At 34.0% G+C, this 27930-nt stretch overlaps 8 protein-coding genes across 12 annotated transcripts; 3 read left to right on the top strand and 5 right to left on the bottom strand.

The window, feature by feature from the left end:
• On the top strand, window positions 1102-3944 carry LOC104712539 (mitochondrial adenine nucleotide transporter ADNT1). The gene is made up of 8 exons (XM_010429464.2): window positions 1102-1531; window positions 2031-2079; window positions 2165-2328; window positions 2429-2466; window positions 2678-2790; window positions 2877-2990; window positions 3070-3414; window positions 3511-3944. The coding sequence occupies exons 1-8, from the start codon at window positions 1371-1373 to the stop codon at window positions 3592-3594; spliced, it is 1068 nt and encodes a 355-aa protein (XP_010427766.1). The 5' UTR covers window positions 1102-1370; the 3' UTR covers window positions 3595-3944.
• Window positions 3758-5512, bottom strand: LOC104712550. Of its 2 annotated transcripts, XM_010429482.2 has the most exons (3): window positions 5334-5512; window positions 4321-5147; window positions 3758-4227 (listed from the first exon to the last, which is right to left on the bottom strand). In XM_010429482.2, the coding sequence occupies exons 2-3, from the start codon at window positions 5091-5093 to the stop codon at window positions 4209-4211; spliced, it is 792 nt and encodes a 263-aa protein (XP_010427784.1). In that variant the 5' UTR covers window positions 5094-5147; window positions 5334-5512; the 3' UTR covers window positions 3758-4208. The 2 variants fall into 2 exon arrangements, with proteins under 2 accessions (XP_010427784.1, XP_010427775.1); XM_010429473.2 differs by lacking the exon at window positions 5334-5512 and having other exon boundaries at window positions 4321-5310.
• Window positions 5587-8546, bottom strand: LOC104712513 (G-box-binding factor 2). Of its 4 annotated transcripts, none has more exons than XM_010429437.2 (13): window positions 8407-8546; window positions 7900-7989; window positions 7763-7810; window positions 7567-7662; window positions 7386-7466; window positions 7252-7293; window positions 7011-7174; window positions 6864-6912; window positions 6739-6802; window positions 6522-6661; window positions 6349-6426; window positions 6127-6252; window positions 5587-6039 (listed from the first exon to the last, which is right to left on the bottom strand). In XM_010429437.2, the coding sequence occupies exons 2-13, from the start codon at window positions 7960-7962 to the stop codon at window positions 5896-5898; spliced, it is 1095 nt and encodes a 364-aa protein (XP_010427739.1). In that variant the 5' UTR covers window positions 7963-7989; window positions 8407-8546; the 3' UTR covers window positions 5587-5895. The 4 variants fall into 4 exon arrangements, with proteins under 4 accessions (XP_010427739.1, XP_010427755.1, XP_010427732.1 ...); XM_010429453.2 differs by having other exon boundaries at window positions 6739-6787; XM_010429430.2 differs by having other exon boundaries at window positions 7894-7989; window positions 8407-8545.
• LOC104712502 (GDSL esterase/lipase At4g01130-like) lies at window positions 11373-13254 on the top strand. The gene is made up of 5 exons (XM_010429421.2): window positions 11373-11698; window positions 11960-12178; window positions 12258-12415; window positions 12498-12768; window positions 12883-13254. Exons 1-5 carry the CDS (start codon window positions 11449-11451, stop codon window positions 13137-13139), a joined length of 1155 nt encoding a protein of 384 aa, XP_010427723.1. The 5' UTR covers window positions 11373-11448; the 3' UTR covers window positions 13140-13254.
• LOC104712492 lies at window positions 16927-18156 on the bottom strand. The gene has a single exon (XM_010429411.2). It carries the CDS (start codon window positions 17571-17573, stop codon window positions 17079-17081), a length of 495 nt encoding a protein of 164 aa, XP_010427713.1. The 5' UTR covers window positions 17574-18156; the 3' UTR covers window positions 16927-17078.
• On the top strand, window positions 19533-20845 carry LOC104712484 (protein CURVATURE THYLAKOID 1A, chloroplastic-like). The gene is made up of 5 exons (XM_010429397.2): window positions 19533-19790; window positions 20082-20179; window positions 20268-20375; window positions 20472-20543; window positions 20644-20845. The coding sequence occupies exons 1-5, from the start codon at window positions 19634-19636 to the stop codon at window positions 20707-20709; spliced, it is 501 nt and encodes a 166-aa protein (XP_010427699.1). The 5' UTR covers window positions 19533-19633; the 3' UTR covers window positions 20710-20845.
• On the bottom strand, window positions 20800-23146 carry LOC104746872 (BTB/POZ domain-containing protein At4g01160-like). Its single transcript, XM_010468416.2, has 6 exons — window positions 22909-23146; window positions 22684-22803; window positions 22481-22605; window positions 22313-22376; window positions 21927-22218; window positions 20800-21869 (listed from the first exon to the last, which is right to left on the bottom strand). Exons 1-6 carry the CDS (start codon window positions 23084-23086, stop codon window positions 21059-21061), a joined length of 1590 nt encoding a protein of 529 aa, XP_010466718.1. The 5' UTR covers window positions 23087-23146; the 3' UTR covers window positions 20800-21058.
• LOC104746861 (putative phosphatidylinositol 4-phosphate 5-kinase 11) lies at window positions 25622-27601 on the bottom strand. Its single transcript, XM_019229511.1, has 9 exons — window positions 27453-27601; window positions 27171-27333; window positions 26975-27085; window positions 26706-26893; window positions 26510-26601; window positions 26388-26435; window positions 26194-26289; window positions 25979-26105; window positions 25622-25895 (listed from the first exon to the last, which is right to left on the bottom strand). Exons 1-9 carry the CDS (start codon window positions 27599-27601, stop codon window positions 25622-25624), a joined length of 1248 nt encoding a protein of 415 aa, XP_019085056.1.

The raw sequence follows: 27930 nt of genomic DNA, 5'->3' as shown, positions 1-27930 counted from the left end.
AATCATAAAAACTCGATGTCGATCGATTTCTTTTGTTTCTAATAAATATTTTCATGTTAACGCCGTGAAACCTAACGTTAAGGGTGATGCTTCTATTTCGGGTATGGCCCCTCAAAATTATGAAAAGACAAGAAACAAGATTGATGGCACATCTCCAATTCTTCTTTTTTCTTACAAAACTTTGATACATTATCTGATATATCATCTTGGGACAAGTTAATAAGTTAGGGTCTCTTTCCTATACTTACGAAAATAAAAATGTTTAGGGAAAATTATTTTATCTTTTGTCATTCTTTCCATATTAAGCCCAACAATATTTTTAAAAGAAAAAAAACAACTTTTTGCATTTACTACAAAACTATTCCTCAAGTATAAATCAAAATTAAAATTATTTTAGAAATTGAATTTGACTTTTATAAAAAAAATTATGAGCACATAAATTTATGTGGATACGAAGGGTTACTTCTTTTTCAGTGACCAAAACGGATCATACTGACCAAACGGGATCAGGCACTAACAGTTGTACCATCATTACGTGGCGTTTACAGATTATATCTTACGCGCTTTTTTATGCGCGTTGGATAACAACAACTGCTGATATATATACAACATTTTAAGTAAACTTTGCAAACTAATCCTTAAACTAACCATTTTTGTTTGCATATACCCCTTGACTTTAAAATTCTTTCCTTTTTGCAAACTAATCTCTTTAACAATTGAATAATAATAATACGAGTGTCATGTCTTATATTCGAGTGTATAATACTTGGACTACAATCACAGAATCACTAACAACCTCTTAAATGTAAAATTCGAGTGTGTATAATAGTTTAAATCTTTAACCTTTTAAGCACTTAGGAGATGCATGCATTACGAATTGTGTGTGACGTTGAGTATAACTAAAATAATCAGAACAACGGCTACCAATCGCCACACAGTCAACTTACACAGCTGACGTGCAAATTTTTTCAATGAAATGATGGATTTTCTGCAATTTATGAAGTATAAGGGCAACTTTACAGAACGTAGTAAAACATAAGGGTTGGTTTGCAATTTTTTGACAACAGAAAGGTGCCATTAAAACGGCGTCGTGATGGTTCAGGCTAAATCAGTAGTAGGTTGTGTTCCTTTTGGCTTTTTTATCATCATCGCCGCCGGGACACAAAGAGAGAGAAAGGGGTTAGATTTGTGCTTTTGATCTCTCTCTTCTCGATCCACTCTAAATCGGAGATTTCTTGTTAGGGTTTTTGGTCGTACGTTGAGAGATCAAAGATTTAATCTTGTGAAAGAAATCATTTAGGGATCGTAAAGAGGACTGATTTGGCGATTTATAATAGTGAAGTGGGTTGGGGTGATTTTTTATTAATCAGATGGCATCAGAGGATGTGAAGAGGAGTGAATCAGCAGCTGTTTCAACGATCGTTAATCTGGCGGAGGAAGCGAAGTTAGCGAGGGAAGGAGTCAAAGCTCCTAGTTATGCTGTTCTCAGCATCTGCAAGTCTCTTTTCGCCGGTGGTGTCGCTGGTGGAGTGTGAGTCCTTTCTCTCATTTCTCTCATTTCAGATTTTTTTTCCCATTTTTGTGTGAAAATGAAAGATCTTTAGAAATGTTGAGTAGGACTGTTCGTTGGTTCTTTCTAATTTGTTTCGAGAAGGCCAAATTGGATTGAGAACTCATTGTTTTTGTCCTCTATTCATAGGTTAACATGAAAAAATCAGAACTTTATTGATGTTGATCTGTTTGCTGAGTAGTAGATCAGTCACTTACCTTTATTTATCTTGGGATTGGAATCCGTGTTGAATCAGTCAAATAAAGAGGTACATGTGAATGTCCCAAGGATTGAGATATGGTTAATAGAGGTATAGGTTGGAGAAAGAGGCCATCTTTACTTGATTTAGGTTTGTGTGATTGACATATAAAAGAAAGATCAGCTAGTTGCTTTATCTATCAGTCTCTATGTCGTTACATTCAATGAGCAAATTTAGTATCTTTTTTTATATTTCTCACTAGGGAATTCGTGTTTTTATTAGGTCACGAACTGCAGTTGCACCTCTGGAAAGGATGAAGATATTACTTCAGGTTTGTTTTTGGTTGCTTGCTTTTGTTTTGGAACATGTATAATCATTGGTGACTTAGCGTCCTGTTTAATTGTAAATATGTGTAGGTGCAAAATCCGCATAATATAAAGTATAGTGGGACAGTCCAAGGGCTGAAGTATATTTGGAGAACTGAGGGCATTCGTGGACTGTTCAAAGGAAATGGTACCAACTGTGCTCGTATTGTTCCAAATTCGGCTGTGAAATTTTTCAGCTATGAGCAAGCTTCAAAGTAAGACCTCTAAACTTCTTTTTTACTCTGTTATCTTGATACACCATACTTCTCAATATGTATTTTTATCTAATCTATGCTTTCTCTCTCTTTCTTGTAGGGGAATACTGTACATGTATCGTCAGCAGACGGGAAATGGTAAATTGATTTCAGCATAAGATTTTTATTATTTCCCTGTTGAAGAATCTGTGCACGGTATTACTTATCGCTTTAGCCTTCAATTTAAGTTTCTAAATGAAGCCTTTGGAGCTATGTTGTACTCATATTATCACAAGCCTTTCGTATCGATGGTGCAATGGTACTCTGTTTATAAGATTCTATGGTTAATAGCTCTATGACGTTTCTGCAGAAAATGCCCAGCTCACTCCCCTTTTACGGCTTGGAGCTGGTGCAACTGCTGGAATCATAGCCATGTCTGCAACATACCCAATGGATATGGTTCGTGGGAGGCTAACTGTACAGGTAACTTTTCGTACCCCCAACTTGGTAATTGCAAGAGCCTTATATAGCTCATCGTTGTAACTCTGCAAATATGAATACGTGCACAGACGGCAAACTCTCCATATCAATATAGAGGAATTGCTCATGCTTTGTCAACTGTCCTGCGAGAGGAAGGTCCACGGGCCTTGTACCGTGGTTGGCTTCCGTCAGTGATTGGAGTTGTAAGTCTCGTATTTTTCCTCTTAACCAGACGAAATATTACAAATCTACCATCTTATGAGACGTTTCCGGTAAATGCAGGTTCCATATGTGGGTTTGAACTTTGCGGTGTATGAGTCTCTAAAGGACTGGCTAGTTAAAGACAACCCCTTTGGTCTAGTAGAAAACAATGAGCTGACGATTGTAACGAGGCTCACTTGTGGTGCAATAGCTGGAACAGTTGGTCAAACAATTGCTTATCCGCTGGACGTGATTCGTAGGAGAATGCAAATGGTCGGGTGGAAAGATGCTTCCTCTGTTGTTACAGGCGAAGGGAGAAGCAAGGCTTCGCTTGAATACACTGGTATGGTTGATGCATTTAGGAAAACAGTTCGTCATGAAGGCTTTGGAGCATTGTACAAGGGTTTGGTCCCCAACTCAGTGAAGGTTTGTTTCATTTACCAAAACCCAATTTCTTCTGTGTTTCTTTGAAGATGGATGGAACATTTTTTCTCAAGAAAGTTAAAAAAATGTTCTTTACAGGTTGTACCATCGATTGCGATTGCCTTTGTGACATATGAGATGGTGAAAGATGTCTTAGGAGTGGAGTTTAGGATATCAGACTGAGTCATCTGATATAATATGGGTCGACAAGAAAACACACTTCTATTTTTGTAGCCAGAGGAGACAGAAGAGAAGTTCAAAAATTTTAGGGGCTTTATTTATCTCCTTTTCAACATCCGGTGGGAAGGATAAAGGCTATAGTGGCTTAGCCAAACTCTTTTCTTTCTCTTTTTTTTTTCCTTATAGATTGGGTTTATGCTTTTCAAATAAGTCAGTGGCCAACTACATTTGGTACTGCAGTTTGTGCTACTACATGTTTGGGCTAGTCTTTTTCGCATTCAATTATTGTTACAACTCTTATTGATAACTTTGCTATTTAGTTGAATAATTCCGTGATTATGTACTTGTTTTTTTATGAATTGGTATCCGTGTCAAAATAAAATTCATGGGGGGCTTGTTTGTGACTTGTGTGTACGAATTTTTTTAACATACAAAGAACCAACTTTTCATATTACAGGTAGGTATATTAAGTAATACATATTTAATCTTTCCTATAGATCGTAATTATATGGAATTGAAATGTGAAAACAAGAAAGGAAAAAAAATAAAAAATAACATGAGTGACCTCTTTCGTAAAGCTGAACTTTGGCCATATCTTTAACGTAATGAATCAATCATCATGAGTGCAATTTAATCCTGCATTGAAATCATACACATAACAATTTTAGCATTTTCAAGATGAACATTAAATCCGATTTAATACTCTAATTAAATTCGATAGGTACGTACCATTTAAGCATTTTGATGGTGCATTTACTCATCTTTGAATCAAGCTCCCGTAGTCTCACGTCACCGCAACTGATACTAACCCCCACCGTAACAATCTTACGCCTTCCCACAGCTAATCCCAGCTTCGTCTTAGCCGTTACTCTCACCACCAACTTCTTACTCTTCATCTCCGCTTTAAGCCTCTTAACCGTCGGATCATCCACCTGTTGTTTCTTCACTTTGATCGGAACGTTCACAACCGTCCGATTCCTCGGCTTCTCCACAAACCCATTGACTCTCGTTGACCCGAGGCTCGTTTCAAAATCACCGTCTCCTACACTCACCTCTACGTCGGAGTCGCCGTAATGGTACCATAGCTTTCCGTTAGGGTTTCTAAAATCAAGCCTCGCCGTGGCTTCCGCCGTCAACTGCGACAAACCGTCGCCGGATTTTCCACCGGCAAAGTTGAAAGTGCTTACGCGGAAGGAGGCGAGACGTACGACGGGGAGCCTCGGGCTGTACCAAAGGAAGAAGACGGAGACGGCTAGGGTAAGTAGGAGTATGACGATGGCGACTGTGATGCAGACGCAGCAACAAAAGACGCGGCAACGACTCCATTGCTTCTTCTTCGTCGGATAAAACGACGCCGGAATCGTATGTTTTGGTCGGCGTCGAAGCGCTGTTGATGATGTTGTTGATGAAGATGATCCGAGTGGAGTTTGTGGTTGTGAGTGGAGCTCACGGTAGCCTGGTGGTTTTTGAAGAACCGGTTTAAGCAGCGTTTCTCCCGCCATTTCTTTGTCGCCGGTGGTACTTGTTGAACTTGTGTTATTATGATCTCTCTTCTTCTGCATGTATTAGTTTAGGTATTAATTACAAAAAATGAATTCTGAAAAGTCTTTCATTGTTACTTAAAATACTATAAAAATGTTGTGATTTCGTGTCTAATACAATACTAGTCTTCTGTATATCTTGTCCTATACCAAACGAACACAATAATAATTCGATTTGTTCCCGACACTTTGGCCACTTACTGAAATTTCTTCTACCGACGAGCTGTTTTATTGGCTCTCTGTTATGTGAATCGCTCAATGATTTTTTTAATTATACCAACGGATGTATACGCGATAGAGTGTGACAAATCTCTGTAAAAATGGTATTATGTAGATCTGTCAAAACAAACACTTTGGTCACAACTCACGTAGTCACGTTTACGGGTTGAGGGAAGCACGTCGATATAGATTATAATTATAGAGTAATGATAATATCTCAAAAATAAGTAAAAACTAAAAACCCACACACAAAATGTGTTTGTTAATAGAGAAGACTACACAGAGCGATTACGAAACGAAAGACCATCAAAATATGTCTCCCCTTGTCTCTCTAATACATTCGCTTATATGACTAAAACCTAGCTTTCCATCAATCAAGTAGTCACAGCACACCAGACCATACGTACCGAACCTCTTAAACGATATTATATTACATCAATTTCTTTCTGCTCACAATAGCAGAGAGCTCTACGAATCTAAGAAAAACAAAGTCTCCTTTTTTAAGTTACATTCACAACCCGGAAAGAAGAAGAAGATATCACCGTTAGCTAGCCGCGACAGGATCGGTTATTGGACTTGCATTTAACAGTTGATGCTGCACATTTTTACCACCTGATACGGAGTTGTTCTTGTCAACTCTAGAGATTAGGTTCTCTGTTTTCCCAGTTGCTTGCGCTTTCAGTTGATCCTAGAGAGGAATAGCTTATCTGTTATTTATGACCAATACACCTATAATCAAAATGTGTGGTATGATGAGTAGACTGTTATCACTTACCAGTAAAGCTTCGTTCTCCAGCCGTAGTTTCTCTGACTCATCGTTTAGTTGGCTTACTTTTGACCTCAGAGTCATGTTCTCAGCTACTAGTGCGTCAACTTTGACAGCAAGTTGTTCAGTTTCAGCCTACATGAACAACACACAGACCCATTAAGTGTAAATATGAAACTTTTTTTAGCTTCCACCTCTTTAGTTACTAAAGTTTAGTAGCAATATTATCACCTGCTTCCTAAGTCTCGACCTTCGAGCAGATTCTCGGTTTGACTGTTTTCTCTTCTCTCGTTTAACCTCTTTCTCATTCTGCAGATAAACACACCACTACCAATAAACAAACAACAAAAAGAGGATGCCAAGAATAAAACGAGTTCAATAAGAGAGGTGCAAGAATAGTATACCCATGGCTGTGGGATACCGTTCATGCCACCAGAGTTTTGAAAATCGATTGCTGTGGGCATAACAGGAGTCCCCATGGTCACATCAGCCTTCTCATTTTCACCTCTAAGGGGAGGACTGGTTTGAGATGAAGGTTTTTCACCTACCAAGAACAAGAAGCCATTAAGCTTTTTAAGCAGTTGCAATTACTTGTGTTGTGTTCTTTTCAGGAAAAAATACCTGTGCTTGGTGATCTTTCTCGTCGTCTTTTCCTCTTAGATTGTTCTCCCTGTGGTAAAACAGACTGCTATAAATTAAGAACTTCAACAGAGAAAGATTAGTAAGTTCAAAGAAAGGCTACATACCCCAGTTGTATTACCATCACTACCATTGCTTGAACCATCATTCTCGGAGCTAGTAATATCAAAACCACGTTATTATCTATCTAAGAATAATAATAATGAACCCTAAGTCTCTTTTGAATAAGAAAGAGTTGTGTTAGTTTGACAAACCTCTGAGAGCTCCTATGTTCACTGCTGCTATGTCCAGCACTCCCAACTTTGTTATTGCTTATTGACATTGCAAGTCCATCAAACTCTTTCAGTTTTTTCATGAACCCATGATCCGTATTTCCAGGGGAGTTAGCTGGAGCATCAATGGCCAAAGGAGTAGTAACCTGCAAATATATGTATTCTCATATTCATATCCATCACAATTTTTAGCGACCATTCACACAAAACAAAAGTGACTTACAGCAGGCGTTGCTTGAGAAACAGGACCTTGTGGTTGTGACCCCTGGTCAAGAGAGAAAACTCAAATCAGTAAAAATGGTCTGATTCAAACATGCAATGAGTAAAGTAACAAATCAAAAGAAGAAGGGGTGATACCATTTGAACACCAGGATGAGCATAAACACCACCAGGAGGGCAAAATGGTGGATATGGTGCCCCATAAGGAGCCATCATTGGCTAAGAACAATTAAGCAAAAATCAGACTCAAATAAATAAATAAATATTCTAAATGCATATACTTAAGCATATCCATTCAACAAATTTAAATTAACAGTACCGATGGAGAAGCCCACATGTAAGGGGGTGGAGCATGACCAGTTGCCACATTAGAGTTGTAATATTGTGGTATAGCAACTCTAGATCCATAATATGCCTACAGTACCATGAGAAAATAAGCTATATCATTCAGAACATATGTAAGGCTAATGACCACAATCCACAATTCATACAGGAGTTTCAAACAAAGGTCAAACCTGCATAGCGGCCCAGTCATGATGATACACATGAACATTACTCTGCTCCTGTAGACAGATACACCAAGAACAGAACAGCAATCAAAAACTCTGTAACTAAACCAATCAGTTTCAATAGATTCATGACTTACACTTACAGGAGCAGCTTGCGTTGGCTTATCAGCAGAGTTTGTGAGGTTTCCTTCTTCGTTGCTACCCATTATTCCTCAAAGCAGAGTAGTGTAACACTGACACAGTAACATAAAACATAACCAGATCTTTAAGATTTTCCTGTGTAAAACCATAAACCTAAAAGAACAGTAGATATACATTTACACCTAGATCTTGCAGTTTCGGACATCAAACGATAAGTTAAAATTGCGATAAACAATTATTCTTATGAACAGAGAGATCCAATTAAAATTATCAAGTACAGAGCATCACTGTATCTACCAATAATAAAAATTCAAACTTTGAGTTCTTTTTTTCGCGGGGGTTCTCAGATTTTCCTAGAAAACTAATTCAACTCTTTCCCTAGAAATTTTTTGCGTCGGTTACAAAATTTCTCGAGAAAACAACAGAGCTGATTACAAATTTACCTCTAGAAACTACACAGTAAAATTAATTGAATAAATATAAAAGAAACCAAAAATCTAAAAACGTACCTGGTGGAGTTTGACGGTAAACAATTCGAATTGCTCTTAAAAAGAAAAAAAACAATTCGCTTCTCTCTCTCTCTCTAACTCGAAAAGAATGGTTTTTTCTCTCTCTAGAACCAGAGTTCGGTAAAGAAGAGAGAGAGGAAGGCGAACGAAGCAGAAGAAAAAAAAAAAGAGAGAGAGAGAGGAGCGCCAAGAGGCTGAAGCACACGTCACCGTACACGTGTCATCATCTTGAAAGGTTTGTAAAGGGAACGCAAATGCTGAGCTGGCCACCTAGACCTGCGCTGCAGCGCTGGACATATTTTGAAAAATATTGCCTTTAAAAGAACGATTGGTACACGTAGTCATAATCGTCACCGTTCATCTAGAGATGGTCTACGTAGTCTTTACGTGCTGCTGATTTTATTCCTTTTTTAAAAATAATAAATACCAAAATTAAACTATAATGTATAATTCCTTTGGGTTCCGTGGATGACGAAACGTGGACTACGGATTCTTTTTTACCCAATTAGTTAAATCTAGATCATGATCGACGGCTAGTATTCGTTTCATCTAACGGTCTGGATGTTTTTAAAATTTTACCAAAAAGATTAGCGTAGGGACCACTCTAGGGATCTACTGAGTTGTGTCGGCCGTTAGTGGTTTTGAAGCTGACGTGTCCCACTGAATAAGGAATACAGTTGTGGTCCCTACGGACAACGTGGGATTCGACGCCAGCTCATATTTTTTTTATTTCTATTTTCTCTTGAAATCTTTTTTTTTTTTTAATTTATTGACCAATGACTTGGTTTATCGCCACGTTGGATCCACCCAATTGAAAATGGTTAACAAAAAAAAATCTTATCTTATTGGGAGATTAGTTGAGAATCTATATATACATTTTTTGAAACATTTATTGAAATTTATTTACAATCATGCTATTAACATTAATTTTACAATTATTTTTTTATTTAAAATAATATCAAATTTGGAATCTAACTTAAAAAGATTTTTCCAATTCAAATTTCTAAAAGTATCAGACCAACATTATTAATATTAAATATTTTATATTTAATTAATACATTCTCTACAAAACTGTTGATAGCAACTTATTTTCATGTGTTTAAAAGCCAAGTGATTAAACTGTTATTAATAATTTTAATTTTAAAAAAAATTTGGGGTCCGAACTGATACAAATTGTTAAAAAAAAAATTTACTTCTGTACCGAAGTGTTTTTGAGTAGCTAATATATTAATATATAGACTTTTGATCCATACTAATAAGATACAATTGATATAAATAAAACTGTACAAAAAAAACACTCCACCATTTTAATCGACTTGCACAACTATAAATACAAAAATGTTAAATGATATAGAGATAAAACAACCAAAATTACAAAATCAAATTATAGTATACTCATATAATTATAAAAATAGAATATATTATGTAATACTACTAGCTCTACATTGTAAATGAAAAGGAAAAATCACAAAAAATATATTTGTTGACTAAATTAAATTTAATGAATAATAAAGATATCCTAACTTGTATATAATAAACCACTACATGTAGACAATGGAAATTATACACTATATAATGTATTGATTGTAAAACTATAGTAGGTTAAAAAATACAAAATATATTATATATATATAGTTAATATAATAAAGAAAAATTATTTTGTATTTCTAAATAAAAAATATAATCCCGCGGTGTACCGCGGGTGAATATCTAGTTGAGATTAATCTATGTCGTTTAAATCCGTAAGGAAACATATAATATTCTTTATACTTATTATTGTCATCATCAAATCTCAGGTTGAAAGATTTAATTAGACACGGGCAAAATAGCTGAATCTGAATATCTGAGGTGAGTTTATATTTGAAAATTTAAAATATCCGAAAGTGTTCAAAATCTATAAATCCAAAAATCTGAATCCGATTTAAATCCAAATCTGAACGGATCAATATATTTTATATACCCATATTATAGATATATAGTATCAATATATTATTAGTATTTACATTTGTAATAATATAAATATCCAAAATATTTAGATTTTTAATTTTTTTAGATATTTTTGAGTATTTCAACTATTTTTAGTAAATTTAGGTAAAAATAATCTAAATTTTTAGATAGTTTGGATATTTTTGTATAATTTAGGCAAATTTGGATTTTATGAATTTGAGTTTTAAAAAATTTGGATAATCCAAATCCGAATCCGAAATATCCAAACCTAAAGTCAATAAATACCGAGACGATTGTTATAATTTTAAATCAAAAATCCAAAAATCTGAAGTACCCAATCTGAATTCGAATGGCTATCCGAACACCGTGGCCTAAGATTTAATCCGAATTTAAGAATAACTTTTAAATAAAAAGAATGAATATAAATCTGATAAAAGTTTAATTATTTTATAAAATGATTTATTGGTCTTTTTTCCCTGATTGAATTTCAAGACAAATCCGACAAGGTGACGTGTTCTTGAGGACAAATACTAGCGGGAGCCACTTGATGCGTACAGGTTAGACTCGATCCAAGACATAATTAGTTTTACGTCGGTACCCTCCTTTATTGGGTTATTATTGGGCCATTATTGGGTTATTGTTCGGATACCCAAATTAAGAAGAGTAGAAAGATCGTTCCCTTTTCTAAAATAAGAAACATTTGAACTTTCACATGATGATTGATGTGTTCTTGACTAGTGTGAGACCTACACTTAATAAAGGAAGACTAAAAGAACTAGTCAGGCAGGGTCCTCGCGCCTCACGGGATGCATTTCTTTTATAAATACGCCCATATTACTACAGTGATTGTCCCTGATTTGATAAAGCCATACAAAATATGATATAGTGGGCTTTATTATCTTTTTTTTGGGCTTAAAAGGACTTCATGGTCACCAGCTTCTTCTTTTTTCCTGGTACTTTTTCTCGTATATATAGCAAACACATACACGTAGTACTTAAAAGTCACGGACCGACAGGAATCATCATATAGCACCAAATATCTCATCCTCACTCTCACATACAAACACACATTTTGTTCACACACAGAGAGACATCATGGCTTCCAATTTAAACAGAAGAATAGCTATCTCTCTTCTTGTCTTGATTATTGTGATGCTTTATGGGCATAATAACAAAGCTTATTCAAAATGTGATTTCGAAGCAATTTTCAACTTTGGAGACTCGAATTCGGACACTGGTGGGTTTTGGGCTGCTTTTCCGGCTCAATCCGGTCCATGGGGAATGACTTACTTCAAGAAACCGGCCGGTCGTGCTTCAGACGGTCGTCTCATCATTGATTTTCTAGGTAAACAACTATTAGTTAAGACCGGTTCTATGTAATATGTATACGTAGTCGTAGAGTGTGTATATTTGCATTATTGCATACTGACCCTCGACAACTTACAAAAAGAAAATTGTAAAATTTAGAATCCAAAATAAAATAGTTTAGATATCATTAGGCGTTATATTTTTTATTTCTAACAAAATCTATTTTACCTTTTTACTACTATTAGCCGGAAATGATCATTATATGAGTAAACGTAATATGTTGTTATTTTTCTTTTAGCCAAATCTCTTGGAATGCCTTTCCTTAGCCCATATTTGCAATCTATTGGATCGGATTTTCGGCACGGTGCAAACTTTGCGACGTTAGCATCCACAGTTCTCTTACCAAACACGTCTTTATTTGTCTCTGGAATAAGCCCTTTCTCACTCGCTATTCAGCTGAATCAGATGAAACAGTTCAAGGTTAAAGTCGACGAGTCACATTCTTCAGACCAACCAGGTATATATGTCTAAAAACGATTTGTGAAAAGAATGATGAATTTAATAAAGCAAATGACGTAAATTCCCTTATGTTATAGGATTGAAGATCTTACCGTCTAGGAATGTTTTTGGAAAATCGCTATACACGTTTTATATTGGTCAAAACGATTTCACATCAAATTTAGCGAGTATTGGAGTTGATAGAGTGAAACAATATCTTCCACAAGTCATAGGCCAAATTGCTGGAACGATTAAGGTACCAAACTGCTAACACCATAAGGTTTTTTGGTTTATACATTTTATATCCACTAAGCTATGCTATATGTTGTTGCTTATAGGAGATATATGGAATAGGTGGTCGGACATTTTTGGTATTGAACTTAGCCCCGGTTGGATGTTACCCGGCGATTTTAACCGGTTATACTCATACCGTTTCGGATTTAGACAAATTTGGATGTCTCATTTCTGTAAACAACGCCGTCAAATACTACAACGAGTTATTGAATAAGACATTATCCGAGACCAGAGCCGAACTGAAGAACGCTACCGTAATTTACTTAGACACTCACAAGATATTGCTCGACCTCTTTCAACACCCCAAATCCTACGGTAAGTTTATGTCATAACTTTGTTTCGTTTAGTTATCCTTAAACCGATGAAATTCAATTTCTTAATACTTTACTTACTTAAACCGAATCTTTTGTTTTGTTATCATATCAAAAGGTTTGAAATATGGTATTAAAGCTTGTTGTGGATACGGTGGACGTCCGTACAATTTCGATCAGAAGTTATTTTGTGGCAACACCAAAGTGATTGGGAATTCTTCTGCGACGGCCAAAGCTTGCCGTGATCCACACAATTACGTGAGTTGGGATGGAATTCACGCGACGGAGGCCGCAAACCACCACATTTCTATGGCCATTCTCGATGGTTCGATATCATATCCTCCATTCACACTCATTAACCTATGCCCGCCTTAATAGTGACATAAGATGTATACTAGTTGTTAGTTGTTTAGATATGATGAGTTTTGTAAGCTATCCACCAACTAAGCATATTGTGACAAACTAAATTCTATAAGATAATAATATATGAATTTGTTTAAATATGTGTAATATGCTTTACAGATCGATTGTTCTCCTAATCATTTGATTCTCCTTAGTTTATTGCATTGATAAATTAGTTAACTAATGACATTTCTTTTTGTCATCTTTTTCGTGCGTACTGAATTATATAAATCTTTTTAAAGTGTAAGTGACGACTGATCCTCTATCTTGTTGTGCCGTATATTATTAATTATAAGGACATTACTGAATCATATACCACATATTATTTATTGATAAGTACTGATCAAGTATATTACAGTTCATTTTTTTGTTTGACTAATCCATGCGTCAATTACTATTCAAATACGAGTTCCATCATTGTTAGATAAGATAACCCTTTGAAATTAATAATTTGATACTACGTACGTAATGACAGGCTAATTAACAGAAATAATTGGCTTGATCCAATACCTATAATCTATCTACATCCGTTTAAAATCTGTGGACTGTAGGAACGAAGTATATTAGTGATATACACTGATATTACCAAACCATAGTAATATATATTTACTAGAAGTTGCTCCGTGCTACGCACGGATTTGTCTTCGTATTTTTCAGTAACTTTAGTTTTTAGAATATAATTATCATTTGTTTCATTGGTAATTTCATTTTTTACGTTAGATTTTCATTTTTTTTAATTGGGATTCTTTTTCTATTGATTAAAATGGTTTATTTTTATGGGAAGAGTCATGTATCTTAAGTAACTAAAACTACATCCTCATGTATAATGAATATCATTAATCATGTTTACTTTATCTAATAACAACATGTTTACAAGCTTAGACTGATTCTCTTCTGTAATTAGGACGTGTTGTTTTGCGGTGTAATCACTTTACAATACATTCATGGCAAAATTTGTGATTACAAAATAGATGGTTTATGTAATGTATTTATAAACATTAAAATGATATTAAACATTAAATTGGTCGATCAATATTTATCCAACTTCGAGAAAATTTAAATAAAATAATTTTAAATAATATTTTAAGGTTTATTCATGTGTCTTTACTCTCTAATTCACCAAGAATTCAAACTTCAATAGTATTTTTTATTTAGATTTAATTAAAATCCAAAAAAAATTGAGATTCCATAAAGAATATTTTCCTATATTTTCTGTATTTTAACAATATGTAAAATGCTATAATATTTATTTTTATTCACTGATGTAACTGTAACCATAAGTAGTAGTCTATTAAAAATGACCATTGTAAAGATATGGAATTGAAGTGATAATTATCCCTTTTGGAAGTACAATACTTGTTATACTATAATTATCCCTAATATCACAAGCACATTTTTTGTCCTGTCAACAAAAGACGAAAAATGATATGAATCCTTCATAGCCTATTTAGTGGCTTTAAACAAATTTTTAAAAAAATAAAGATCACCTTTTGGTGATTTTATTCACTTCGACATTATTAAAGGAAATCCTCATCATTTTTGTCTTGTTGTTAAGTGAAGACATAAGCGAAAGTTGAAATTAAAGTCCCATATCACAAGTTAACTGAAGTCAATTACAAATCACCTGGTAAATAAAAGGTTTTTCTTCAATGTCTTTCTTTCCACATGTATTAGAGATCTGATCATCTATTTTAAGCTTTGAGTCTCCCTATCCGTAGTAGTAATCTTTAAAAATATCCTAGTTAGAATAACAGCCTAAATAAAAGAATTTATAATTAAATTTTAAACTCAAAAAATTTGTTTTCTAAAGCAATTATACACCTCTGTCCGGGATACATCTTAATTAGGCTAAGTTGCATTGTTTATTTTTGATAGATGTCATCGTGAAACTCTGGTAAAATCTCTGTGAAATTGTAGAACGGAAAGAATTCTTCCCTGTCAAGAAAAAATGTTACGGATTCCTTTGACTTTATAAATATGTCGTAGTGTACATGCACGTAGGCTTCATTGTGTCTTCATGTCGTAATTAACCTTTACGAACTCGTTGAGCTAAAACAGACAAATGTCATTACACCTTACTCAATATGTTGTGAGGAAAAAGCTTAAGAGGAGAAAATCAAAGTAACTAAATTTTTTAATTGATTGTTTGGTCATTCCGTAAAGGTTTTCTCCACCCCCTAACCACAAGTCCAGACTACTACTTTACATGCTTGCATAAACTTCAATTCCTTGTCCGAGATCTTGAATCCTCCGTTTTCATTTTAAAAAGAATTGTGCAATGAGCAGTTTCATTTACTTGATCTAAAGAAAAAAAGTTTCAGAGACATGAGACTTTCCTAGAATCATGACAATAATTTGGGTACGAAATAGAATACAATCACATCAAAAACATATTAAGGAACCAGCCAGTCAGCAACTAACTATAGTACGTAGGACAATTTGCCGGTTTTAAATTAATGGGACTCTACAGAATTTTAGATGAAGAAAATAAGAGATTAGAATATATATTTATGACTAAACAATTTATAAATGTATAAATGTAAACTAATTTATTGGGATTTAAAGGTGATAATGGGACGTTACTAAATATTGTTTCAATACACCAATCTCTTAGCCTTACACGGTTTATTGATCGACGATAAAGAAGTCAATATTAACCATGTTCTAATTTTGTAATTGTGAAGAATACATATGGCCCATTAGTAACATTAATTCAGTCGTAGGTCCATATATATTGGGTTTTTTAACACACTAAAACATTAACCAATTTATGGAAAGCAGAAGGTTGAAAACAATACATTTACTAAAGAGGGAACATGTGTCAAAAAAACAAAGTGCCACATGTCAGCTCGAAAGGAAAAGTTAAGTGAAACCTTGTCATATTATGTAAGATTTATGAATTGATAAAATAATTTTGAGAACATATAAATATCTTACAATCTAACATAATCTAGAATTCTTTATTGCTCATGAATTATTTATAAGATTGAAACCCATAAATCAATTTTTTATATAATTTAAAAACTGTTCTTGCCCCTGAATCATACATAAGATTGAAACTCATACTCCCTCCGTTTCAAAATATAGGATGTTTTAAGCAAAGCACGCAGATTAAGAAGTCTTTACTTTTAACAAGTTCAACCAATCAGAAACAATACTGCATAATATAAAATACTAAATTAATCTAAAAGTTGCATTGGAATTTGAAAACATCCTATATTATGAAACAACAAACTTCTCCAAAACATCTTATATTTTGAAACGGAGGGAGTATTTATCATTTCAAAATAAACTATGATTATTTTTTCCTAAGATTAAACCACAAACTGATAAATGGTGGTTTTAAATCAGTAGAGGCCTACAAATGGTTTTTAATTGAAAAAAGAGAAAAGGAAATGTTGAGAGTTTTTTTTGTTGTTTTTTCTTTTATGGGCCAATAGTTACTTAAGTCTAAAGTACAAATAAATTTAGTTAATTAAATCTAAACAATAAAAAAAGACACGTGTTAGATAGATAAGATGCCAAATGTCATCTCCTTAGCAAAAGCTGAAAAAACCTTCTCATATTATATAAGATTTGATTGAGTTCATGTTTTGTACTCCCATCCCCTGTACTACGTATTTAAAGTGTAAATGTTTTGAATGTTTCATTCACAAATCTACCAACCAAATAGTAAGTTATTATACTGAGTAGTTTTTAACATTTATAAATTGCCCCCTCCAAACTTAGAACTAGCTAATAGGTAGCAATGGAGTGCAAAAACGACGAACGTACAGTTTTACTCATGCATAAGAAAGACAAAAAAACGGTAAGAATTGTTCAAAAATAAACAAACTTGAAACTTTGAATGTTGTAACTCACTTACTGTACACATAAGCCAGAAACTACAAAAGTAAAAAGTAAAAAAAAAAATCAAGGTATATTAGAAGAAGAAGGAAGATCTTCATGATATTCCAAACATGGCTGAGTTCTCACCATCGTCGCCGACGGCATTCTACTCCGACCAATCCAAACATTTCCGATCGTCTCACTCTTCTCCGACTCTCTCTCCATCTTTCTTAACCTCTTTTTCTTAACCAATTTCACCACAAAAACGATCACCACAACAGCGATAACCGAAACTCCAATCCCGGTTAAAACAAACCACCACCAATTCCTCCTAACCACCTCCGGTTCGTGTTTCGGTTTAGGTTTCCGGTTTAGAACCACGAGTGCGTAGTGCCCATGAGAATCATTAGCGGCACATTCGTAGTCCCGTATCGTATCGCTGAAACTCGAAAACGAACCATTGTCACCGAAGGCAATGCATTTGATTCCTCTACGTTCATGAGAAGCGTAAGGATCGAATTTGATCACGATGCGATCGTCTCTCTTGATCGAAAGATTCAGTTTCTTGAGATCATTCATGTTGGTCGTTTGTTTCTGTTTACTTCCGGTTAGCTGATAATTACTCGTTTGTTTCTCCGGTTATTGGATTCACCGGAGGAATCAAATCTCCAATGCTGTTGTTGTTGTTGGCGCAGTGAACCATGGAATGTAAATTAGATATGACGCAGAAGACGAAGACGGTGATAATGAGACCAAGATTTGTATTGATCGTTGTAGATCCCATTGCCAAGAAAAAAAAAATCAAGAACGACGACGACGATGAAGAAGAACCAAATGAGTTTTGGTGATCTTCATCTAGATATGAAAATTATATAACTAAAATGAGCTTTTTGGTTAAAGATTGTGATCCAGGTAGATTAGAAACAAAGTGGAAGAAGAAGCATGATTGAGATTGGAAACATGATTGAGATTGAGATTGAGGTTGAGGTTGTGATGAGGGAATATAATTAAGCACATATGCAACAACACACTTAAAAAGGGAGTATAATAAAATGTAACAGCTGCATGAATATGGATTTGATGAATGTGTGTGTATGGTTCTGATTAAAAAAATATATTAGAGAAATTAAAAGAGAGACTTTTAGATATTCAAAACTTTAAAGAAAAAAGGGGAGAGAAAGTTGGGTTTGAGCTGTATTAATGGTGGATGTTTTTTTTTTTCGTTTTTATTTTATTTTTATTTTTTTCTGTATTTGAAAGAAAGTTTTGTTTTAAAATTAAGAAAAGGTGACAAAATAACTTTGACGTTGGAGTTTTTTTTTTTTCTTTAACCAAATTTTTTTGATAGAGAGAGATGATAAAGAAGATGTCGGCTATGATTTGTAATATGCGGATGACGTAATGATCATGCAATTTCTTTGGTTTTTTTACGATTCACGTATAATATTTGACTATTGAGTTTTTGTTCAACATGTTCTATAACTTTAAAGAGAAAATTAATAACATTCACATTGCTTTTTTTTCCTCAATTAAAATGTATTTTTATTCAATTTTCTTACCTATAAATATTTTTTTTGGACCATGTAAAATTATCACTTTTAAAGATGTCCATAAAACCGTTTATTATTTTTTTTTCTTTAAATACAGTAGCGTCATTGCGAATAATTAAGTGGTAAAACATTTATAATTATTGACATAAATCACTATATTATATTGACAGTAATAATATTGACATAAATGGTAAAACACTAATAATATTGACATAAATCACTATATTACATTGCATGCTTATTTCAAAAACAAAAACTCATATCCCACATTTTATTTAAAGACAAAAAAATAGATATATAGCGAACTATTTGTCTTTTTTCTTTTCTCATGCCAACACTTGCTAGATGCATGAACACGTATATCTTCATGAGTAAATTAATCACACGAAAACTACCAAATACAATTAAATAAATTTCAACTATTTGGTTAAATAACAGGAGAAATGGAGTAATGGTTTAGTAGTTGAAAGCGCCAGCGAAGTATAAGGGTGGAAGAGCTGTACGCATCATCACTCCATTTTTAAGTGCGTGGGTTTGTTAATTTATTTCTTTTGCCACAACTCTTTTACTAATCAAAAACAAGTTTGAGTTTCTTCATTTATGGTCAACTAGTTTATTTGTGTTTATATTTAAATAATTTTTTTAAGTTCCTTGTTCGAATTCCTTTTTTTAGTTAATCTCGTATCATCCTCGTAAACTATCTTATACTACTAGTTTAGAGTGACACAAAAATCAAAAGGTTTTGCATAATTTTCCATTTTTCCTCACTTAGAAAAAGACAACAAAAACGATTGGTTTTAAAAAGAGGCCTACATAGTAAGATGGGCCTAAAACAGGCCTCATAAACCCCACAGAGACTCTCGCATTCTATAAACACCACTGAGTTGGATTTCTAAAGATAAGAGCACCAACCAATAAGAACGCGAGAAGCTTCCACGTGTCGCTCCACAGAATCTTGTTTAGTAAAAAAAGCGCAGCACCAAAAAAACTCAACAGAGAAGAAGACTGAGAGAGAGAGAGAAGTAGGCAGAAGAAGAAGAAGAAGAAGAAGAAGAAGAAGAAATTGAAGTTCTCTCGAGGCGTGCTTCGATGGCGATATCAGTAGCAGCAGCAGCTTCGTCCTCTGTGGCAGTGATTGCTCCACGTGTCCCCGCCGTCTCCACCCGATGCTCCGCCGTCCCTTACCTTCCTCCTCCTCGCTCCTTTGGCCGATCCTCTTTCACCGTTCCGTTGAAGCTTGCTTCAGGTGATATATTTATACTTTACAATCTCTCTTTCTAGGGTTCAATCCCGTGAAATCGTATTCAATTGCCTGAAATTAGAATCTTCCGGCCCGGAATTGAATTTTTAGCGATGCTGCGCGGTTCGGTATAGTGATTATATATACAGGTAGATTGAACCGGTTTAGTAGATCCGGTTTGGATGGTTTAAGCTACAACTACCAAGCAAGTGGGCTTTAAAAACCGAAATTGAGGGTTTTATTGTTTAAAATTCACGAATCTAAACCAAAACATTTGGTTCTCCGGTTCAATTGCAGGGAATGGTTTGCAAAAGGTTGAATTGATGAAGATGAGAGCTTCTTCAGACGAGACCTCCATCGACACCAACGAACTCATCACTGACTTGAAGGAAAAGGTGAGCCATATTTATCCAAGATCAAACATATTTGGTATGGCTTTGTGTTGTGTTATGTTTTGATTGGTGTTATGTGTTTTGGGTGCAGTGGGATGGTCTTGAGAACAAGTCGACTGTGCTTCTTTATGGAGGAGGAGCCATTGTTGCTGTTTGGTTATCTTCCATTGTTGTTGGTGCCATCAACTCTGTTCCTCTGGTAACTACAATCTTTATATATATAAACCCCTAGAGAAAGTGTAATCAGTTTGAGTTTAAGTTTAAGTGTTTAACTGATGTTTCTTTGTGTTTGTAGCTTCCCAAAGTTATGGAACTTGTCGGTCTCGGGTACACTGGATGGTTTGTCTACAGATACCTTCTCTTCAAGGTAACTAGATTATGTACTCTCTTTCTATTTCTTCTTCGGATTCTTATAATCTTTAAAGCTGCAGTGATCTATCTGACATGAAATGATCATCTTGTTACAGTCAAGCAGAAAGGAATTGGCTGAGGATATTGATTCCTTGAAGAAGAAGATCGCAGGAAGCGAATAGATTCATTTTTAAAAATAAACAAGCTTTGTTTTTGTGAAGGTTTTCTTTCATGTAACATCGTGTTATTATACAATTGTCTCTGTTTCAACATTGTTGTGTATCCGCAGCAGTATCTGAAACTATTATCTTGGATCCACCGCATTAGTTTTTAAGAGGGGGACATACTTCAAAATGGCCTTAAATTCTAAGACAAAGATGCTCAAAACATGCATGTGAAATTGTTGATATCATTGTTGCTTCAGATACACGCAGCCTAAAACTGTACTTATGGATTTTTATTGCCATTAAACCAATAGAAAAGGGATACACTAATTGAAAAGATTGAGATAATGTATATATATGGTTGGTTCTAAAGGCGGATGGAGAGGTCAGCTCGGAGATGAAGAACATCATTGATGAAGTAGGGGGAATTCTCAGCTACGAAGTCATCCCATGGTATTAAAAGCAAGTTTCTGAATCCAGCAGATTTACCTCTGGTGAAGCTATAGTTTCCTTTGATTTTTTTCTCAAATTCCAAAGTTGGCTTTGACCTCACTGAGAATTCCAAGTCCACGCTCAGACTCGCCGACCCTGTTTCTCGCATCCAAAGAAACAGTCCAAAACAGTAGAACGCACCTGGTTGGTCCATGTTGCGGTGAGCTGAGAGAACGAATTCTTGTCCTCCTAAGGAAAACGTTTGAGATGTTATCCAGCTTGATGGACGGATGCTTTCACATTCTTTGCGTTTTAAGTCCAAGTAAACGATGCATTGGTGCCGAGGAACCTCGAATTCCACAATTTTGATGGGTCTGTATATGTAGGCTCGTTCAGCAAACCAGGATGCGGGTTGTGCATGGGCAAGAAGGCGTCGCTTGTCCAACGATTCTGCTTTGAACAAGAGGGCTTCAAGGACTAGCTTTGATGCGACACAAGGTGTGAAGTCGTTTGAGGTCAAGATTTGCTTGAGTTTGCCACATGTCATGTGAGGGAAACGGATGTAGCGAGCGAGATGAGATCCTAGTATTTCTTTGCGTTCTTCTGGAACTGAGTAATGCGCTTTCGCCCATCTCAAGACAAATTCGTATAAAAGGTCTTCAGATAAAACCTCTAGACCGTCACACGCTAGTATTGCCTCGATACCTACCAACGGCAAAGCCATCAACTCCTCCACTGGAATCCCACTTACACCCTTAAAACGTGACGATGGTTCATGTATGCTTTGAGAGTCTTCTAATAACAGAGAGGCGTGCTTTAATAGATTCTTGTAGCGAGAGGCGATGAACTGCCTTGCAGCATTTGTTAAAGGCTTTACTGAATCAGCCATTAGCAAACTCGAAGGAAGATCAAGAAGACGCAATGCAGAGTCTAATGTCATAGGCATTTTGAGAAGCAACTGGCTGCAATACTTCATGCACGAAGCAACCTCAAACTTGTCGGCCACGATTATAACATCGAGCAAAGCATGTGGTGCCGTGACTGATACGGAATTGCTATACATGAAATTCAAGAGCTCCATCACAGCAGTTTCTTCTGCAATTTGTCATTAAATCGATCTCCAAGTTATTTTCAAATATATTACCACACCAAATAGATTTTTACAAGTTTTGAATTACAATATACCAACCCGAAGCATCTATTTTCAAGGTCATCTGTTTTTGCTTTGACTCAAGCATTCCATTAGAGAATAGCTGAACCGAAAAAAAAAAACGTGAATTATAATAACTGATATATAATATAATTTCATTAGCATTGTATAAAAAAAATATTGAGTAGACTAATAAAATAATAATACCTTGTAGAAAAATGGGCTTTTGGCTGCCAATATGGCAGAACTTACATGTAATCCTCTAACGCTTACAACCGAAGGATTATTAGTAACTCCACAATTATTATTATACTCATTCTCATCTTCACCACCTGCAAATTGCAAACAGTACCATTGAGTCATCCGATTTTTCTATAAGAACTAAGTAAGAACATGCAAGAAGGATGTACCTGATTGTGGTTCTTGGTCAGCCATTACCAACGCTTCTTCATGTTTGTTGTTGTTGTTATTCTCATAATTCGTTTCACACGAGTTCTTGTTCAAATCAGACTCCTCGTGAGTTGTAGCAACTGAAAAAGTCAAGATATCGTACTTTAAACCAAAACAAAGACAACCAAAAATTTGACAAAATCCTAAAATATACTACTATATATATAACCAAAGTTAAAAATAACCATGGGTGTCTTCTCTTTTGCGTTTGCGATTCGTAACCAAGTCGACGACACTACTAGAAGAGCTAACCTCACCGCTGCCACTAGTGATCTCGATCCTAAGAAGACGGTCGGAAAAATTAACGTTGTTGAAAGCAAACCCAAAATCCCCATCGGAGGAGACCGAGAGATCCGAACTCATCTTTAATAAATAACGTAGAGCTAGAGCAGATGTGCAAGAGACTTTTTATAGATTTATCAAAGAGTCTTTTAATGATTCGAACTTAACAAAAAGTAAAAACAGAGCTAATCGCTTAGAACTGAACAATTCGACGTCGCGCGCGTCCACCGTAATCTCGCGTTCGCATTTAGCCAAGTAAACAATACATGTATGATGTATATGTAAGGTTTACAATTATCATTATACATCAAAATAGTTAATAGAAAATAAAACACCATTATGAGTTAACTTTTGTCTTTAATCTAGATTAGTATATGAATTTATGGGTTTTAGGGGTTTTGACTTTTTTTGTAATAATCAATACAAGGACTTTAATGTTAGTTTATTATTTGATTAATGAAACTGAGAGCTTTTTCTTTATTTTAAAAAACTTTCATTTTGTATTTTAGGTATTAGTCTATAATCCATTGATTTGAAGTAATTAACTTATCTGGATATGGGAGGAGTTAACATCAAAAGAAATATTTAGATGATTTCCAAATTTTTATTACTTACTTCTGATTTTTTTTGTCAAATACTCACATCTAATTTATTAATTAACATTATCATATGAACTTCTTATTTGTAGGGGTTTTAGACTTTGTAATTAACTAGATTTTAACCCGCAGTACACCGCGTGCATATAATTTTATTATTATTTATATTTTATATTGTATTTGTTTATTAAATATTGGATGTTTTGTAAATAGAGAAATAACTAATTTTTCCGGCTATTTGTACGGTAAAATATTTATACTAATTTTGTTAACCTGCAATATACTTCATGACCATTTGTTTGTTATATTTAGTTTGTTTTGTTTAGTGTTTGAGATTCTATTTTGATTTTTAATTATTGTAACAAAAAAATAAGGGTTTTCAAATACATAATAAGTTATTAATACGCTTGATTAAATCACATTGTTCATAATTATTTAATTATTTTACACAATCTTAGTTAAATCAAATTGATTTTATATGTCAAATATTCTAATATTAATAGTGTTAAAAATAATTAAATGAGGATTTAACCCGGGTTTAGCACAAATTTAATAATATTTTATTAATTCAGACATGTCTTCTTTACAACTCATCTACTATATAACCATATCATATTGTATTTAAAACTTTTTTAATTTTACATATTCATAATATTTTAAAATTTTGTTAAGTTAACATATGTTAATTATAATATTTAAATAAATGTAAATCAAAGTTCTTCTTACGTTAAGAATCAAAGCTCACAGATATTGGAAAAAAAAATGGGAATCAAAGTGTTGTTCTCTTTGTTTGTAAATGATTCAGAGATAGAATGTCTGGTTAAATATATCATTCTGTTTTCATATTGATTTTGCTGTAATTTTTTTCCAGTTAGAATGGAATGTAAAAATTTTAGGAAACAAAATTTGAAGTAATACTATTTTTTGGAAGTTTTTGATGGGTTAATGTTGTAAATAAAATTTTAAATAAGCAGAAGTAAAAAAGGCATAATACAAAATATACTTCAAAATATTAATATAGATAGAAAATCTTTTATGTTTGGCGTATTCTAAACTTTATGATTTGATTAATGAAGTTGAAAGATTTTTTTCTTTTTTCTTTTTTTAATCTTTTTTAGCGATTTTGAAGTTATTAATTATCTTAGATATTAGGTAAAAAAATAGGTTAGTACTATTAATATATATATTTTTTGTTTTACTTCTAATTTTAAGATTTATATTTTATAAATTTAAGGATGTTTCTGCAAGCAAAAAAAACTCTAAGTCAGCATTTTCACAAATTTACGTCTTCAATCCAAAAATACAAATTAATCCCACAAAATCAAATGTAATACACAATATAACTTATCGCCATTATCACCGTCAAATTTTAAATTTTGATAAATAATATATCGAATTGAAATTCTCGTAAATCTAGCTTTAGAAATTAAAAAATATAATGTATATGATTGATCTTGACTATATGATTATATTTTGTATGAAGATTATATTTTGTATTATCTTGACTTTGTATGATTGATCTTATTTAAAAAAAAAATAGATAGTTAAATTGCGAAAAATGGCAAATTAGAAGATATTTTTGCAGAAAATATTAAATTTAATTAATCGGGTTATATGTATTATCAACTATCTCAATTAATAATGTAATGGACGACATAATAGTATAACATTTTTGTGTTCAATACGAGTCTACGAGAATAGTGATTTAAATATGTTTATGGTAGAGTTTTGAAGCATTGTATTTTTTTTTTTTTGGGTCATCCATTGAATCTTTTTTTTTTATATAAAACATTATTCCATTTAATTTTAGTATTTGTTTAAGAAACAATTCAGTAACCTAATTAATCGGAAAAATTGTTGATCGATCATAATTGTTGATCGATCAACAATGAAAATGAGACAAGAGAGGATATTTTTGGACAACAAACACCAACTTAGGTTCGTAAGAAGTGGCTCTAAACACTCTAACGGTTCCACTTGGAAATCATACCGTAATTACACAACAACAAACAAATCAATATTAGAGAGAACGATCGTCGCCGTGAGGTAAGAAAATGTTGGAGACGAAGTCTTGGAATCTAGAAGAGTAAATCTTAGGATGAACGGTCGAGATTGAGTTTGAGTTATGTTGGATGGATTTGTAACAATGTTCTATGCGTTTTTTCATACCATAGTCTTGAAACGTGTCTACGATCCCTATATACAAAAGGACGTCGTACCATTCTTCTTCTCCCGTCTCTCTCGTCACTCGCCGTGCCCTCGCCGGAATTTTCATCCCAAAATTGATACTTGAGCTGCAACAAGAAATGTTAGTTTCTTTTCTGACTAATTTATTGTGAAATTTCTAATAAAATGTTACATGATGGTACATCTTTACCTATTGTGGAAGAGGTCATTGAGTGTTGCTGCTAATATGCTTTTGCTGTTGATCTGATTTGTCTTTGAGCTTGTGCTATTGCTTGCTACTGATTGTATAGACTTTGGCTTTTCGCTTTCGACTGAATCTATTAAGATTATAAGAATTATAAGTTTTGTTCTCATATAATGTAAGTACTTTGATCAGACACAATCATATAAAATAGGTTTTGTTACCTCTATCGGGGGAGAATGGATTCATTGTTACAAAAGATCTATCAGGAGAATTCAAAGCCGTCTTGATCGACTTTGTGCTATCGCTTTTGAACGAGCCTGGAAATGTAACCGATAGACATAAAATTTAGAATGTTGTAGTCTTGCTATAATATCACATAAATCAGAGATGGAAGAATGTTGGTAAAGATTTTTACATGGAGGTGTGAAGCTACCATAAACCGGGTTTAATCCATGAAGTGAACCTGTTAAAGAGTGTTGTACTATGATCAGAAAAGTTACTACTAAGAACAGAGGAAAAAAACAGAGGAAACCTTACCTGGACAAGACTCTTGAGCTTGTAAACCAACCAGTAAGCTATAATCCATTATACCTTCTTCTTCCAAAAGCTCGCAATCTAGCTTTGTTTGCCTGTAGTCACATAATAAACCCTTTCCGTTTAGCCATTTGAATCATAAAAATTGTTGAAAAGATCAATCAAGATGGTGTAGAGAGAAAGAAAGAGGGATATATACTTGATGATGCGTTGTCTGGCCAATGGATCAACGTAGAAACAGAAATCGAGATCGATATCCTTCAAAACAGTGGTGTTTCTCACTTCAATTTTCTTGTTAGTTCGACCTTTAGGAGAACCTTTTAGATCATAGAGCTTGTTCATGAAGACCATTGAATGTAGCATGTTTGACATCACAGCGAAATATGTCTGTATATCCAAAACTAATGATCAGTGACTCAAACTAGCACCTATATATCATGAATTCCATATATATAAAAAATAATTCACCTTAACACCTCCAACAGGTTTCAAAGCATGAACACCATAAATCCTTGTGAATAGTGAAGATCTGTACTTGTTAATATGGCTGTAGTAACCAGGAAGCATCTCTAGAGTCACCTATAGACATAAATCACAAGATTTTAGAACACACAACACAAGAATGAGTAGTACATAAATTCTTAAAAGATTTGTTTAAGTATACCTTAATTTCGGATTTTCGAAGGATCTTGATGAGAAAACGGTTATCATTGGAAATATGAAACACCTTTCCAATTTTCTCAGAAGAAAGCTTCTGAAGAGTCTCATCAGTGCAAATTGAATGCACGTAATCATCATGTTCGATACCTTCAAGTTCTTGTACAAGTCTACAAACAAACAACAAAAACACATAGTATAAAATCAATTATTTTCACTTGTATTGTATTTATAGCATTATTAAAACAAATTTCCAGAAAACAAGAAACTATATATAGAAATATATTACCTGAAACCCAAGGGACAGTAATCCTTCCAATCAAACTCAGTTATTGTGCCAGGTGGCAATTGTGTAACGTGATTCGTAGAGTATCGAATTCGATTTTTCTCTGTGGCTCTCACCTCCATGGCTGTTATCTCCCTCGTACTCTTTGCCATAATTGCTAAACCCTAAAGGTGCGATCATATAGCAATGACACATGATTGAAGTTATGAACTTTAAAAGACCCTAACAATAAACACATTTTACGTACGGATGAGAGATTTACCTGTTTCCAAGAGCTGCAAGCAATATATCTGATAAGGAGGAGAAGACACACAAACAGAGCAGATTGAAGAAGACAAGAGAGATGAGTGAATTGTATAAAAAAGATGATTTTGTTATTTCTGGTAGGACTAATCGATGGTTTTAACTAATCTTGGCCGTTAAACTAACAATTACGTCGTAAACGACTTCCCGCTTTTTGTTTCACTTTTGCATTTCTTTT

Source organism: Camelina sativa, chromosome 2 (assembly GCF_000633955.1).
Source record: "Camelina sativa cultivar DH55 chromosome 2, Cs, whole genome shotgun sequence".
In the NCBI taxonomy this organism is placed as follows: Eukaryota; Viridiplantae; Streptophyta; class Magnoliopsida; order Brassicales; family Brassicaceae; genus Camelina; species Camelina sativa.
Note: the sequence above shows the minus strand (reverse complement) of the source record. Positions and strands in the feature narration are given on the sequence as shown.